At 50.7% G+C, this 16,949-nt stretch overlaps 1 protein-coding gene across 1 annotated transcript; it reads right to left on the bottom strand.

The window, feature by feature from the left end:
* Positions 1-6,355: 6,355 nt before the first annotated feature.
* Positions 6,356-15,100, bottom strand: PAX1 (paired box 1). Its single transcript, XM_047067621.1, has 5 exons — positions 14,848-15,100; positions 13,765-14,394; positions 12,048-12,190; positions 11,298-11,520; positions 6,356-6,447 (listed from the first exon to the last, which is right to left on the bottom strand). The coding sequence occupies exons 1-5, from the start codon at positions 15,098-15,100 to the stop codon at positions 6,356-6,358; spliced, it is 1,341 nt and encodes a 446-aa protein (XP_046923577.1).
* Between the last annotated feature and the right edge of the window lie 1,849 nt (positions 15,101-16,949).

Below are 16,949 nucleotides of genomic sequence, written 5' to 3'. Positions count from 1 at the left end.
GCCTCTCTGTAATACATTGACACTTACTGTAAGTATGAATTATGACTTTAAATAATTAAGAACTTCAAAAGTCATTGTTAAAAATATACATGTTGCTTAAAATTGAGGTTCAAATACAAATTAATCAAAAACAACAAAACTGCACAAATACAGATAAAATTCATTGTATTCCTTAAAATCGTCAGTTTCAATCAGGTGGTTTTTCAAACTCATATTTACTTGTTCTGCATTAAAAGAATTGGATGTATGTATCTACCAGGGTCAAAGTCAGAAGCGAAACTTATTTTAAAATGGTTATTTACTTCTCAGCTAACTTATTTGATAATTCCCATGTGGATAAGCCTAAAAAATTCATTTTTCACCACATGCCCAGCTGGTCCTCTTTCTTCCAGAAATCAAAGCATCTGGTTATCAATTACAATAATAACATCAACAACAAAAGTGCTCTTCTTGTAAACAGATGTTGTTCACAACCTGGACAGGTCCACCAGAGTGATGAATTTTTTTGTGTGGATTGTTAGCTTTGTTTTCCTCTTTATCTGCACAGAACAATATGTGCTCCCCCTGGTGGCCAGAATGATACTTTTCACTTCTTGATCAAGCTGATCTTTTTATACCTCTTTTGTCAAAGTGTTTTCTTTTTATTTTCTTTCTTTCTGTTTCTTTTGTTTGTTTGTTTCACAAATTTTAGGTTCCAATTAAACTCTTTAAAAAAATCAACTTCTTTCAATTCATTCAAATATCTCACTTATTTTTTCCTCCAAGAGATTTGTTGTTAAATCCAAACCATCTAGTTAAGGCATTTTCGTTTTGTTGCGTGTTGTTTTGGGTAAGAGAAAATCTTAGGAAGCTAAAACCGCATCCATCAGTAACCAGGAGAACTCCCAACAGTGAAAATTGTGCTGCTGGTAAGAAACTGGAGATAATCCATTGGTCAATATATCTCACCAGAGAAAAAGGAAATAAAATGCTACAAGATGGAAATGTAATTTAAGAACTGAATGAACACTCGATCAGCTTATTTCATCCTTAAGAAGAAAAAAGACAGTGGAGGCAGCCCAGGTGGTTCAACTGTAGTGCAGCTGAAATTCCATCACCCATGAAAACTGTAATTGGGATTCCTCTTTTGGATTTGTCCAGCCCAGAAACAGATGTGTGTTCCAACCAAGATCACAGACTGCTTCTCCTGGAGAAGAGCTCTTTAGAGTGAAACAGGGGTTTCAACCAGTTTCAACTCCAAAGAAGAAACTTGCCTAAATTGAGTATAATTGTTCCAACTTTATAGAATTCCCAAGTTGGATTCTGACTATGTGTGGTTCTCATTGTAATGCCTTGAAAAAGAGACAGTGTGATTCCTCCTTGCTCTGTGAAAGAAGAAGAAGGAAGAGAAGAAGAAGAAGAAGAAGAAGAAGGGGGGAGGGAGAGTGGGAGGAATCCAAAAACAGATGTTTTTTTCTTTTGTTTTGTTTCCTTCTTAAGTGGAGATTCAATCATTTGGCCAGAACTATCTCAGCCATGGGACATTTCTTCAGTGAATGAGGCTATAGTTCAGACAGCAAGGTCAAGGTGAAGACCGAATACCATTTTGTGCATAATTCCTGCCCATTAAAAGAAGAAATCAAGTGTTTCTCATTACACAGCCTGTCTGGATGCATAGGCCTTTCAAATGAATTCCTCAGGCACATTTTGGCAAGATTCTAAATTCATATTACCCAGCATTAACATGGAGCAGGTAGGGTTTCTTTTGAAAAGAAACCCAGGCCAGTGTAATTCTAGCTAGGGAAGCTGATGCCAGGAAATCTACCGAGTGCTTTAACCGGAACCACCATTCAATTAAATGAATCCCATCCTCTTTAACAGGAGTCAAGAAACAAGCAAATGGGGAAACAGTTGTCCTTGAGCGAGGTTCATCTGTAAGGAGGCTAAGAGATTCCAAGTAGATTTGGGATGGGTAATAAGAAAGCCTGTGCCAGTATTGGATATTTACATTTTATTCCTATCCAATATTTCTACCCCACCCCACCTCAGTCTTTCTTTCCTGACCAAGAGAGACAGCCTTCAAAGGAAAGGAAAATTGCATTTCTTAGCCACTTGCAGCTTTTTTTTTTTTAGTTTTTTTAACGTTTATTTATTTTTGAGACAGAGAGAGACAGAGCATGAATGGGGGAGGGACAGACAGAGAGGGAGACAGAGAATCGGAAGCAGGCTCCAGGCTCTGAGCCATCAGCCCAGAGCCCGACGCGGGGCTCGAACTCACGGACCGAGATCGTGACCTGAGATCAGGACGCGAGATCGTGACCTGAGCTGAAGTCAGACGCTTAACCGACTGAGCCACCCAGGGGACCCACCACTTGCAGCTTTGAATGCCCTTCAGTGATCTATAAAACAAATCAGAATGTCTTCGGGAAAGACAAAACTCTGTCTCTTGTCCCTGGGTCTCCTTATTGGTTTGCTTTCCTTCCTCCTTGCCAAAAAGCGGCCACCTTTCCCAGAGAAGTTATTACAATCCATTCTAAGCACTTCCTCCAAAAATGAATGCAACAAAATCCTGCCTTTATTCTTTCAAAGCACAGAGCTGGCCCTCTTTATAAATACTCTGTTTTTAATAAACCCTGATGATATGCATCCATTCAGGAGAATAAAGTGAATACTGTGGAGCTGAAGCAGCTGGTATGCAAAGATCAGATCTCCAGACCCTATCAGTATGTATAGAGCCCAGATCTTTGTACTGTCAAATAGCACATATACAGAAACTAAGATATTCTGCTATCTGCATTTTTGTTTCCTGGAAAGATTCATAACAGACAGGCACCTGGGTGGCTCAGTGGGTTAAGCGTCGGACTGTGGCTCAGGTCATGATCTCATGGTTCATGGGTTCAAGCCCCACATCGGGCTCTGCACTGTCAGAATCTCCACTGGAGATTCTTTCTCTCTCCCTCTCTCTCTCTCTCTCTCTCTCTGTCCTTCCCCCACTCGTGCTTTCTCTCTCTCAAAAATAACTTTAAAAAAAGACTGTAACACTGTTCATCTTTAAGGACAGAGATGAGGATAAGAAGAAACTTACACTTTTCATTTCAGTGCTTCTGTACTGCTAGAGTTTTCTAACAATGTACATATGTTCTTTCAAAAAAACAAAGGGTTATTTGAATGATTATGTCTTTTTTGTTTGTTTCCTTTTTAGTGCTTCTCTGTATTAAAAAGGGACGTTATTCTTTAAAAAAAAAAGGCAGGTGCTAAAGGAAAGAAAAATTATTCTTGGGGAGTAATTGTTTCTTACATTCTTCTGCCTGACATGATACTACATGATTTTGTCCTAAGTTTCCTGCACCTCCGCAGATCCATATGCACAGAAACCAAAATTGCAATATTCCAATGGGATCTTCTGGGGGAAAAAAAAAAGCTTAAATGCTGGGTCCCCCATCAACCATTAAAATGACTCCCCTCTGTTAACAGCAAAATCATCTCCAGGGAGATTAAGCAACACCAATACTAGTCTTCCTCCAGGCCAGGTTGCCATGGGTGTCACTGCACTGGACGGTGCATTTCAGAGATGAGAACACAAGAAGCTGAGAGGTCACAGGCCTCCGTCACTCACACTACAGTGGAGCAGGGATTTAAGCCAAGCTCACTGGGACTTGCCAGGGCCTAAGGTGTCAAGAGAGAAGGGATGTCCCTGTATGTCCCACATCCAATGTCAAAGCCAGCGGCACTGTGACTGCATGCTGCCCATGCACCATGAAATCTCACCCCACAGCCAAGGAACTCTGAAAGGCCCACCTCCAGCCATGGGATATGGGGAGCCACTGGGGACAGATTTGGAAAGTGCCAAATGCAGGTGGCATTTATGACATAAGTGTCTTCCACCCTTCCTGTGTTGTTTTTCCCACCCTTAACTCTGATCAGCACAAACACAGAATGGAAAGTGTCAGGGAAATGGGGATGATGGCAATTCAGGACACAGGCTAGGTACATAGAATAGTGTTTCTTCGGAGATGCCTTCTTCCTGGGCCAGGTAAGCCCATCCTCCTTCTCCTGGCAGCAAGCATGGACTCATGACAACCGCAAACATATAAAATACATCTAAGGACATGAAGACACACGGAGAGGTCCAGTGACTTGAAAACATGCTTCTTTTTCATACTTTATTCCTATTATCATTTTGAGCAGCTTCTCTGCAGGGAATGCTGGCACAGAAGGCTAAGGACCCAAGGCTCAAAGTTCAAGCCTCAATCCTGGCCCTCTGATGAGATGGTGTCACCTAGTTTTTGTCCCCAAGCCCCCAAGCTACAGTTCGCTGTATGGTCCAGAGAAAAGAAACCAAATAGCTAGTCCTCAGCATTCTTATCTATAAAATGGAACTTTTTTTTTTTAAGGCAAGACCCTTTGAAAACCTGGGAACAAAAGTTTCTGCATGAAAAATAGCAGATATTCTTTTGTGATTAATACCTTCAGCGGTACGATTGCATTAAGACGCAGTGAAAACAATCTCCCTACTGGCTCCCTCTGTTAGTCCAAACAGGCAGCTCCACTTACAAGCAAAACCTTCAATTCAAAAATCTCTTCCATCCATTTGAGAAAGCCAAACACAGGAAAGAAAAACAAAACAATTAGCCAGAGACCCCTGTGTAGTTAGAAATCCCTAGATTGTTTGGTAGCCTGGGATAATTTTCTTTCACTTTCAAAACGTTAGAAATGTTCTGGAAAAGTCCTCATTGTTGCTGTCTTTTACCCATTTTATTCCTCTAAGAATTAGCTTCGTTTTAGCATGATTTCTGCATAGTGCCTCTCTGCCTGGACATTCCTGGGACAAATCCTTGAGAAAGCTCCTCCTTCACCTTCTCCTCCACCTCCGGCCCAACCCAGGATGTGAGTGTTAATGAATAAACCAGTAAAATAACTCATTCTTCATAGTGTTCATGCTGGAAATTGAGGGGCTAGAGCAGGTGACTACACAGCACTGCAGACTGGACACAGACTTGCTCACCCTTACAAAGTGGCCTTCAGATGCTCTCTTTTATTCAAAGGCAGCCACATTTTACAGGTGATGCCACACCGTCACCAATGACATTTTAAGGACTACAACAATTGCAGTTTTGTGTCCACGGTCCCGCCACCAGTGCGCCTGAACCTGGAAGCAGCTAACAGCTCTTGCGTCCAGCTCTACGAGACATTTTCTGGGGTTTTCCGACCCTCATCCCCTTGCAAACCAGAAGCCAGATTGCACCTTTGTACCCGGAAGCAGTCTGTGGTTTAAATTAACAAATGTGCTGACCCCTGAAAACAGAAAGGGTGCTGATGCATTTATATTGTGTCAGATTCCCTCCTGTTAGGTGTGGAGGGGTGGGAACGGGAACCTCCAGGGCACGCAGTTTTCTAACTAGAGAAAATGCCAATGGCCCCAGTGCCCCCTACTAGTACCCCAATCTCCTTTGGGGACACATCATCTCAGGGAAAGCAAAGAGAAGTTCAGCCAGTAGGCATAGAGAAAATACAGATTATCAGACAATACCCTGGGGGTGAGAGAGGGGACAGGACAGTTCATCCGGGTTTTGCTTGGGTTCATTAATATTAAAATATAAAATAAAGGCTATGGCCTCTCTGTCCATTTCCTAAGTTCCGGACCCTTCCCTTTGCGCTGGGGGAGCTCCAAGAGGTGGAGACTAAAAAGTCCCAGCTGCCCAGGAGGACTGTCGAGGAGTCCAGTCTGGGGCTCACCTGCGAAGGGGTGTATGTAGGTCAGGAATGAAAAGAAATGGAGTCACCGTAAAAGACGCTGAGGAGACAAGGGGAGAGGAGCACTGGAAAGAGGGCACAGTGGTGCAGAAACGGATGGAGAGAGGGAAGCAGGGAAAACAGAGGGGAGAAAAAACTAAGAGGACAAAAGGGAGGCAGGGAAACGTGAGGAAGGAAAGAAGACTGGGTAGGAAGGAGAGGGGAAACAAAGGGAGAGAGGAAACAAAGACCGAAGGGACGGGACTGATTCGAGGGGGAGAGGGGAAGGGAAGAGGGAGGGGGAGGGGTGCCGGACAACCTCGGGAGAGGTATGAAAGGACACTTGAGGCTGGCCGCGGAGGGAGGCCACGTAGGCGCAAGGATCCGGAAGAGGGTGCCACAGTCTAAAGCCAAAGTTCAGAAAAGCCTAAAACTCCTGGGCGGCAAAGGAAATGTAGCCGCCGGGCCTGTGGGCAGGGCGAGATCTGGGGGCCAATGGGGCGGGCCCCCAGCAGGCCGGCTCCCGGCACCTCCTCGGTGTGTCCAGGGTCCTGCGCGCGTCGCCGGGACTGCAAGGCCGAGCTGCGCGCCCCGGTCCGCCCGCGGGTCCGCTGCTTGCTCCGGGCTCAGGGAAGCGCTGCCCCTAGGAGGTCGAGGCCGGGATGGGCAGTCCGTGTAAGCCACTCAGGCCGTCTGGGGTCTTGCCGCCGGGGCTGGGAGGCTTCCGATCGGCCACTGCGGGAGGAAGCACAGGGACATCGGGTCACTGGTTGGCGCGGCGCAGAGCGAGACACCTGGAGGCCCGGGACCTCCGCAAATTCGGGTGACAGCGCGAGGATCTGGGGTCGACACTTTAGGGTGTTGGAAGAAGGAAGCAGGGACCTGCACTCTCCATGGGCCCCACGCGCGCGCTAGCGCGCCCACCCTTCCAGATCCACTTAAGGGAGCCACTCCAGGGCACAGACTTTGCCCTTTTGCAAACGCTCCCTGACCGCGGCCCGGGTGCACTTGCGTTTGCCCCGCACGCTCTCAATAAAGGAGACGATGGGCTCGGGGCTGCCCGGCCTAGTCGTGCACCCCGGGGCGAGGAGAGGTTCTCAGCTCCAAGACCGCAGGGAAGGAGACACGGAGCTGAGACCCGCGCGCCCCTCCTCCAATGGCCACCAGACACCAGCCACGCGCGCAAGTCGTGGGGGGGCGGGGTGGGGGGAGCTCCCAGCGGGTCAGGTCCGCTGTCCCTCAAGCTACTTGGGGCGCTTGCGGTGCGCAGGGGGCAACCTAGTGGAAAGCGGGTCACCAAAGCCGCCCCTAGTGGACGGCCCGCGGCCGCTTGGATCCCTACCACACAGGAGGCGGCCGTGCTTTAAGTGGGAGGCCGTCTTCGTTCTGCCCTGCGGCCTGGGGACCCAGCTGCGATCCCCCACTGCGGAAATAGCATGCCCCAGGGCCTACGGGCCTCCGGATTAAGTGACAGTGGATTTGCCAGATCAGACGGCATTCTGCGTGTTGCTCTATTATTTCGGGTTTTGGGAAGGGGCCCAAGCGCTGCCGCTGGAAACCAGCAAAGTGACGGCACGATTGCGCAACCTCTGTTTCTCCTTTCCCAGCCCCCGGCCGCTCAGCTCTTCCTGCTGGAGGCACAAATTGTTTATACCTAAAGGCTCCCATTTTCAACTCTTTCCCCCACCCCCCTTGCAAGTGCTTTTTTAAAGGGGTAGCTCAAAGCGCCTCACTTTGGGATGAGGGGGAACACTTTCCCCTGCAGCTGCCGGCACCCCAGTCCCAGGTGCCGGTGCCGCTTGCCGTGGCTGAGCGGAGCTGGGCCGGATGACCCTGTTGGAGGGACGGGGTCTCTCTCTCTCTCTCTCTCTCTCTTTCTCTCTCTCTCACACACACACACACACATGCACGCACATCTGGTTTCGCAGAGGTTTTGAAGCTATCTGAAGACCTTTTCAGGACACAGTGATCAGTCTGCTCTCCCTCGACTCTCAGCTCTTTCCTAAACACAGTTGTGTCCGCTCAGCCAGCGAGGTCTATAGACCCTCGCTTTCCACTCTGTGCGATTGCTTCAAGGTGAGGACCTGTTTAGAAAACATCAGAGGAGGAGGAGGTTTCTCAGCTTTGGGCTGGTTGCCTTAGACATAAGCGAGAAAATGAACTGGTAAAAAGTTAGCATCCAGGAGCCCAGAGATAGATTCCACCCCAGCCTAGTGGGGTGACTCCTGCAGCTGAGTTTTTAGTTCTGTCCACACCAGGCCCTTACCACAGGACCTTTCCTCCTCTCCTTTCCCACACGCAGGGCCCAGGGCAACGTGAGTGGCTGCATAGGGAAGGCCTGGGAGGCTTGAACGGCCTTAGGTGCCCTGCTTGCTCATTTAATCTTAGTGGGCAGGAATGGGGACAAGCGTTTTCAAAATACTGGGACTGCGATTGCAAGGCCACTGGGACCTTGGTTGGGGCGGACACAGGAGGGATCTGGGAAGGGGTCTCCAGGCCAGGTCAAAGGAAAGCGGGCTGGCCGCTGCTGGTCTCTCCCACAAACGCCTGTACCCTGTGCGGCTCTCCGGCAAAGTTTGCTTTCTGGATTAATCCTTCAGGTGCTAATCCCAAGCAGAGATGACTGGAACGAAGCTTCAAGTTATGTTTGACAAATACAACATATTTTCTTGGAGAAAAGCAGTATCTTATAGATTCGATATTCAAAACCTTAGTCTTTCCAAAGACACTATGGGAGGGATTTTAGAACCACGAGATTTTGATGGTTCTGGAAAACACACTGTAAATTATAAATACTAGCTGTCCTGAGCGAACATCTGGTGGCCTCTGTCACTTGTCTGGAGGCAGGGAAGGTGTGTGTGGAGATGGTCCTGCTCTGGCTATTACAAGAAAGTGGATGGGTGTTGAGATTCCCAGAATATCATGTCCCCTCCAAATGTAGAGGAGGCGGAACTTTCTTATTCTCTCAGGCCCCAAGAATTAAACTTTCCTTTCACAGATGGAAAACATAAATCATATTTTCTCACTTACATAAGAGGGAGCCCAGCTTCACTACCCTTTACCAAGATAAAATTAATATGTTGCAATGCGTAATTTGACATTTGATTTGGTAACAGTTAATGTCCATTTGCACCTGATTTGGAGAATGCATTGAAACATATGTATGTGTAGATAAGTAGATACAGTATTGTGTGTGTTGTGGGTGTATGCACTAGATGACCAAAAGTATTTGCTTTTTACTGAGCATTCATGATATTCAGTTGCTTTCCATACAGAAATTGTTACTGAAAAAAATTCCTACTATTCTTCAAAACTGAATAATAATTAATGATAGTAACTTGTCTTATGGGTTAAGTGTCTTTGAAGATAATTTAAGTAATGATTAGAGAAATTAAAGGCAGTGATTCTTATTACTTTGTAATTTTTCAAAGACCAGTTGGGGAGGGGGGAGGGAAAGTGAAGGTCTTTGAAGTCAACTTTTCTGCCAGTGAGAAAAAGGGTGAAACTCCATGCCCCAAGTAGGCATGTAATTCTCATTATTTTTATGTTCCTGTTCAAACACTAACACTTGAAATGCCAGCTTGAGAAATCGCTTTCGATGATGAGCCTGATTTATTCAATGATTCTTTACCTAGATCTCTAAAGAACTATGGGGGTCAGGAAATTAAGGTATTAGTAACTAAGGTAGCTAATTATTGCTGTGGATTTTGAAAATGGGTGGGATATTTCATAATAGAAAGCAAATATGCTGGTAAAAAAGGGCCAAGAATGCCAGTGTCATTCAATGGCTCTGCATTTCTGAAAGAAAAGTATCTTCTAAAGAAAATCAGCCACCAACGAATCCCCCCTCAGTCAGCTAGAATTAGTTTAGAATTCTGAACTGTATGTTTTACCTGTGAATTGTTACCTACTCATAATTTGTTTCTCATGTAGAGTTTGAAATTTCTCAGGACAAAGTTTGTTTGGTTAGCAAACCAAAGGCATTATTCTGGAGGTATGAGTCCCTTTTCTGAAGTCTTCCTTCTCCCTGAGATCAACCCAGGGGAAATCATTTAAATTTGTGGGTATACTTTTCTATTTCAAATGAACCTGCCTCGTTAAATGATTTGTGTAATGAAGAAAATTCTGTTTCTATTTCTAATTTAGCAGATAACCTCTAGCTGCTGATAAAACAGGAAGATTTGAGGTCAAGAACAAGACCCTGAGTAAAGCAATCATCCTGAGACTCCCCACCCCCATTTGCCCTTACATATAAAGCTTAAAGGGATATTAATACTCAGTTTTTGTAATTTATACTCCAACATGTTTGTGCTCTAAAAGAAGTGGAAACAGCAATTTTTTTTCCTCCACTTGACTGCTACTGTTGACATCTTAATCTTTTCTCTCTCTTTCAGATCATGCTGTTGATCTCACTGAAACTACATGGAAATACAGCTTTTTGCCTGGACATCACAAAAAAGGACTTCTGCCTTGGCAGGTGTGAGGCAGATCAGACGGTAAAGATCCCTTTGTAATCTGGAACATCCCTCTGCCCCACACTGCCCTCCAAGTTTGTGCTCAGTCTCCTTCGCTGCTGGGAAGGGAACTCCTTCCTTTTCTAGGGTTGTAGAAGTTGCAAAATTCTGGTGATGAGAACCTCGATGCAGGAAGGTTTGAAATTAGCATATCCAGTCCTTCCGTTCACCAACAAAGAAAAGGAGACTCAAGAGCAGGTGAGCTTTTCCCAAGTTATAGGAAAAAATAGCACCCAGAAGGCAGTGTAAGAAGATGCCCCTCACTGTTGACCATCAATTAAATACCTCAAATCTGTTAAGTGGAGTTCTCGGAGTGGATTTATGGAGGGAGAAGAGGAAGGAGAATTTCCAGCTGCATTTCCCATAGAAACAAGGATGCCAGATCACACAGAATTCAAGAGTCTAGACTTGGGGATACATGATTGAAATGTTCTCTCCATTCCCAAAGCATGTGTTTAAGGAAATGAATCAGAGAAACCAAGAAAAAGAGAAAAAGAGAGAACAGGGGAAAGAAGGAAGGAAGGAAGGAAGGAAGGAAGGAAGGAAGGAAGGAAGGAAGGAAGGAAAGGAAGAAGGAAGGAAAAAGAAAAGGAATAGGTGGTGCCTGGAAGAATCCAGCTGTAGTCCACAAAGCTCTGCAAGCCACAGAAAGGTGAACCTGAAGGTGCTTCTGGACCCTTCAACAGATGGAAAAATTGAGAGCCAGAAAGGAACAATAACTTGGTCAAGGGCACAAAACAAGATTGGAACCTAGGAGTCCTGTTTGCCAGCCTGACCCTCTTCCTCTCTCTCCCTACAGTTCAGGAAAGACAGTCCTGAGGCCTCTTTCAAACTCTACCTGCCTTTCCAGGGACAGAGCATAGACACCATACACACCTGTTAAAAATCAATCTGCTCCAAGAAGCTACAAGTTTAGTAAAGATTTATGCCTGGGACCCACTCCAGCTCTCCTCTCTCTTCTCTCTCTCTGCCTCTCTCTCCATCCCTCTCACCACGACCCAGCCCACACTCCAACACCCTTCCTAACCCTAGGGGCATTCATCCGACCCCTTCCCTGCCAGCACCCCTCACCTTCCCGGCTGGGATGCTTGAAGGTCATCGCTGCGGCCAGCTCCCCGCCGTGCACAGTGACGCCGGCCCCGGGGGGCGCCAGCGGGGGGCCCTGCGCGGGCGACCAAGGCGGGCCGGGGGCGAGGTAGCCGCCGGCCGGTGCGCTGTACACGCCGTGCTGGTTGGAGGCAGGGTAGGCGCAGGCCGGGAGGAAACCGCCCACCGCAGAGAGGCCAGAGGCCGACTGTGAAGATCGAGAGGGACAGACCATCCATCAGCAGCAGGCAGTCCCCGCGTATTCTCCCGCAGGCGCAATTACTGAGCTGGGGGGATCCTCATTTCCCCCAGCTATCCCCTCGGATCCCCACGGTAAGCCTGGCCGCTAATTTTCCCAGTAAGGACTCTGGCAAAGTGATGTCCATGTAAATTGTTATAAATAATAGTGAGTGGTTAGGGGGTCATGGTATTTACCACCCAAGATTTAGAAGGGAGTCCTCTACCATCTGTGTTCCGGGTTCCAGCTTTTTAAAATAAATGTATCTTGGCAAAAGGCAAGGCAATCCCCTGGACAGGCAGCCTCCCCAAACTAGCGCGATTGAGAAAATGAGAGAAATCTGTGGCGCAGACTCTCGCCGGTGGGGTAGCCAGACACACCAACACGTTCGCCGGCCTGGGGAAGAGTTCTCTTCCCTTTCTCTCTGCCCCCACCCTCCGACCCTCCCGCTCCCCAGTTACAGACAACTCCTTCCCCGGCGCGCGCCGCCTGGCTACCTGAGTGTATTTAATGTCTGCGTCCAAGGCAGGTTTCTCGAGACCATTCACTCCAGGGGTGGCCGGGAAGGCCGTGCGGTTCACGCCGGCCCAGTCTTCCATCTTGGGGGAGTAGGCGGCACCTTCGCTCCCAGCCAGGGCCCCTGCGGGGACACAGGACGGATTAGAATCCCAATCTGCTCTGGGCACACGCGCGGCCCTCGGGCCGGGACGTTTCCACACAAGCCTACAAGCACTTGGCCGAGGGTCCTCCGGAACACCTGAGATACTCAAAAGCTCAGAAAGCGATCGGAGGCAGAGGGGCGGCTGGGCATCGGGTTTCGCTTTCACTCCTAGCAGGGCATAGGGAAGAACGGCCTGCTCCGCGCTCCTCCCAGACTTCGACCCGCTTGCCGCGAAATGGGAAGTCTCTGGCGGGTACTCGGCCTGTAAGGCAGGGGCTGGGCGCACTCGGCCGAGGCGCCTTTCCGCTGTCCACAGATGGCACCCGGAATGGTCCAAGTTCACATCCACAGCAGGCTCATGACTATTATATGGATTCTTCAGTCTGAACAGGCGTCTGGAAGGCGACACAGAACTGCCTCCGGAGACCTACCGGATCTCCCAAAAGAGGCAACAACACAGCCACCACATGCTTCTCAGACGTATGTCTGCTCCTCCAGCACTTCGTGTGCATGGGGAACCAAGAGAAGACTCCAGATCTGAGCACAAGCCTGATGAGATCACCTCCCAGCCAAACGCCCACTGATCCTACCAAGGGAGCTTTGGCCCTAGCAGGTGGCCCAGGCTGGGTTTGAATCGGGAGAAACAAAGCTGTGCTGGGCCTCGGAGGGACCCCAAGGCATCTAGGGCTAAGCTTTCAGTTTCCTTCCAGCTGTCCCTCCCTCCTCTCCCTTGGGATGAGGTGAGTTTTGCTTTTTACCCCCCTCCTGAGTCTGCTCACCTAAGAGCACGCCATTCCCTGGTCCGCTGTTGGGAGAAGAGGACAGTGTGAAGAGACTCACAAGTTCTTCCTGAGCCCCAACCATGACTGCCCCAAACCTCCCTCCCTCCTTCCGCTTCCTCCCACTCCTGTTGAGAATGAGGAGCAACACTTTGCTGTGTTATAATTGCAGGCAACGAGCAAATCCTTGTGGCTCTCCCCTGACCCCCGCGGCTGCAGCCCTGGGGCTCTTGTAAAGGAGACCCCAGCTCCAGGAGCTACAGGGCCACTGGGCCTGCTGGAGATCTAGGCCACTTGACAAGACCGGCTAGACAACCCCCCTTTGGCCTTTACTCAAAAGAGCCTTTGGGCCTGAGAAGAACAGAACCCTCTAGGGTACAGTAAGGGAACCCAAAATATCGGGATATAAGAAAGGGTCGCAGAATTGACTCTGCGGTTTGTTTAGCTTAGATCTGGTGATAGGAGTTTGCATACTTTTTGCAAGAATGAAAAAGCGCAATTTCAGGCCTCTGAATTTGTGGTCGGCGATTGCTCTTCCATTTGAGAAATACTTTCCATATTTGTCATAAAAAGTTCAAGATGTCCGAGGACTCCCACAGAAGGCGCAAGACCCTCAGTCTCCCTGGCCAGCCCTGAACCCTCCCTTGAGCCATAACCGGTCTGAGGAGGATGGCAAGTGTGATCCTTCACCCGCATGCCCGCCAGCCCGCCCCACCCCCCAATCTCCCAATTCTGCCCCTTCCAGGAACGCAACAGAGGGTCGCTGAGACTGACCTGTTTGCTCCATAAATGTTCGGATGCCCAGGATATTGCTGACCGAGTGCGCCGAGGGCCACGAACGGGGAATGCTGACGTGGCTTGCTGTGCCCGGGACCCCGTGGTGGCTGCCCATCTTGGCGCCCGTGGGCGACACAGGGCTGGGGTAGGGGTATTGGTAGATGTGGTTGTAGGGCAGGGCCGGCTGCGGCGGCGGCTGCTTGCTCGCCTCGTAAGGCCCCGGCTGACCCAGGCTGCCAATCTTATTGCGCAGGATTCGGCTGATGGAGCTCACAGAGGGCACGTTGTATTTGTCGCAAACGCCGTCGGCCAGCAGCCGGTCGCGGATCTCCCAGGCAAAGATGCCAGGGTCGCCCTGCTTGTAGTCCCGGATGTGCTTGACCACGTTGGGGGTAGTGACACGAGGTTTGCTGCCCCCGATGGCCCCGGGAAGGATGGACCCTGTCTCGTTGTAGCGCGCCAGGATCTTGCTCACGCAGCCGTGGGATACGCGAAGCTGCCGGCTGATGTCACAGGGTCGGATGCCCAGCTGCGCCAGCTCCACGATGCGCAAGCGGATGGCGTTGGGCAGGGGGCGGCCGTTGACGAACACGCCGCCCAGCTGGTTCACCTCGCCGTACGTCTGCTCTGCGGACGCGCCGGACGACAGTAAACGGGAGGGAGAGAAAACACCGGCGGGTTAGCCAAGAAGGGTGGCCACACCAGACGAGGGGCCGCACCAGGCGCGCCTCTGAAAGTGACCGGCGGGCGGATCCTCAGAATCTGCGAGCAAACGGACTGTGTCCGGGCTCCGGGAATGGGCACCCGCGTAGGGACCGCGGAGGGGGACGCCGCGCGCTTCAGCCCTGTAAGCCCTTTCTCGACTTTTCACGCATCTAATTGCAACATCCCCTCCTGCGACACGCCGAACTCCCCCACCCCCAACCCCCGAGGGTTGGGGCGTGCGAAGAACGCGACATCTCCGGGACCCGGGACCCGGGACCTGCTCTCCCAGGGAGTGCAGGAGAGAGGGAAGGGAGGCGCCGGCACGCAACCCGCCTCGTCTGCCCGCCCGCGCCCTGCCTGCCTCCCGCCCCTTACCCATAGCGCGCGGGCCAGCCAGCTGTCTGGCGCCGAGGCGGCCGGGGCTGGGCCCGGCGCAGTCCGGGAGAGCTCGGGCGCCGCCGCCGCGGGAGAGGCATAGAGGGAGGGCGCGCGCGAGTCGTGAGCCGCGGCGGACGGGCCGCGGGCTGGAAATGCGCCGTGCGCCGCCGCGGAGCGCGCAGCCGCCCTCCCCCGGGCGCTCCCAGGACACTCTCCACGCCCGCGACCCCAGGCCTAGAGTGAACTTCATCCGATTAGGAGAAATTCGTCTGATCGGGAGGCTGCAGAGTGCGGGGATCAATTTGACGTGTCCTCCACGTCAATCTCGGCAGTCACGCCGGAGACGCGCGAGTTGGCAGCTCATTGGTTCCCGTCACTGCACCCCAGCGCCCCCCTCCCGGGCCTGAAACTCTACCCCCCTCCTCCTATCCTCCTCCCCCCTCGGCCCTCTTCCGGGACCCATCCCCCCTACACACACACACACACACACACACACACACCCCACATACACACAAGTCCTAACCCCAGCCGGGCCTGGGACCTTCCAGGGTCTTGACTCCCCTCGAAGCCCCTTACGCCTCCAGTTTCGAGAATTGTGGGGGTAGTCATTTCAAATTGGTGACTATTTATTAGTGCTAGCATTAGTCGTAGAACTAGTTTTGGGTTTAGTTTTATTGTCACTTCCACCAACATTGCAGCTAGGATATCAGAGGATGAGTTGATCCTAGGAAGGTCGTTTGTGTATGGCTGCCTCTACCTCCTCTTTCCCCTGGGGAAGGGGCCCGGAAAGAGTGGTGCCAGTGCCCAAGTTCCAGGCATGGGTGCGTCGTGGTGAGTGCTCAGCGTGGTGCTCAGTGCTTGCCGGGGAAGGAGGGGGAGGCTAGAGCGTAAGTCGATTTGTGCTTGAGCAGACTCCTCCGTGTCCCATTTCCAGACGACACCCCAAACCTGACCATAGGAAATCTTTACAATATTTAATTGCCATCCACTCCATTGGGATAGTGGCGAGATTTCGGTGATGTGAAAAGGGCACATTCTAGATTCTTTCTGCAGACAGGCCCACCCACCTGAACTCATTTCTGATAAATGGCACAGGCCGCAGGTCGGAAAGTAATTCCCACCTGCTGCCCCCCAAGAACAGGGATCCTTCATCCTCCCGACGCCAGGCTTGTCCTGGCGACTTGTGGGAGGTCGCATGTCCTAGCTTCCTCTGTAGGCCTAAAGGGCAGTTCCTTTCTTCCAGGCCGGGAACCCCACATTCTTCCCCGCCCAGGCGGCCTAGCCTCGTCTGTCACACAGCATCCGCGGCTTCCGGGGGTCCTCGTTCAGTCACTGAATAGTCCCTTCGCCTTTATTTGTTCTTGTGTTTACACAGCCCCGAACTCTTTGGCCTTAGCATTTCCCCGTCAACTCTTCTCCATTTGTATCTGGGTCAACGCCCAGTTCTGGACTTCCCACTCTGTGTCGACAACGATGGCAGTCCCAGAAGGAGCCATGCAGTGGGGTCCAAGAGATGGCAGGTGGAGGGAGAACGCTTCCGATTTTGCACTGAACTAACAAGAGGACACCGGGACCTGGGAGTCCGGAGCTTGGGTTCAGTAAGTGCCAAGGGCATTCATTGGCTGACCTGGCCGGAGCAGGAAGGGGGATGTAGGAGGGAGTGCTCAGTGCTCAGGACTCCCAGCTCTCCTCGGGGACCGGAAAGATTCCCCTGTGCTCCGTCCCCTAAGATTCTAGTGTTTGGGAGCCTACAGAGAGCTGCGCACTGCCCCACCCCACCCCCTACCCGCTAGGACGCTGCCGGAGGCACACCCGACCAGCTCAGCCTGGGGAGCCGAGGCGATCCTCTCACCCTTCGCTACAGGGCCAAAGAGCAACCAACGGCTCCTAACCAACCTGTCGAAATATGTCAATTAATTAGGAGGGTCTGAGCCCTATACCCTGGGCTGTCTGGACAGAGGGCGCGGGGCCCAGACAAAAATTATCTTTGGAAAAAGAAAACCCGGGTTCGGAAGAGGTGAGGACTCTTCCCTCCCGCTGCACCTAGAAAATAGTGCGGTCTTGGTCTCTGGGATCCTCGGGGAGGCCACGGGGACCAG

This window comes from Lynx rufus, unplaced genomic scaffold (assembly GCF_022079265.1).
Source record: "Lynx rufus isolate CCGP_SWC_20201006 ecotype Redwood Valley unplaced genomic scaffold, mLynRuf1.p SCAF_8, whole genome shotgun sequence".
NCBI classification, from domain to species: domain Eukaryota; kingdom Metazoa; phylum Chordata; class Mammalia; order Carnivora; family Felidae; genus Lynx; species Lynx rufus.
The sequence above is the reverse complement of the archived record's forward strand: the minus strand, read 5'-3'. Positions and strand labels throughout refer to the sequence as shown.

What these genes read in the sequence shown, in the direction of transcription:
- PAX1 (XM_047067621.1), bottom strand. Translation starts at nt 15,100, where the DNA reads ATGAAGTTCACTCTAGGCCTGGGGTCGCGGGCGTGGAGAGTGTCCTGG. An exon ending in AACATTTATGGAGCAAACAG is followed by an intron (nt 12,191 to 13,764) that starts GTCAGTCTCAGC and finishes GTGTCCCCGCAG; the next exon opens with GGGCCCTGGCTGGGAGCGAA. An exon ending in CAGACATTAAATACACTCAG is followed by an intron (nt 11,521 to 12,047) that starts GTAGCCAGGCGG and finishes CGATCTTCACAG; the next exon opens with TCGGCCTCTGGCCTCTCTGC.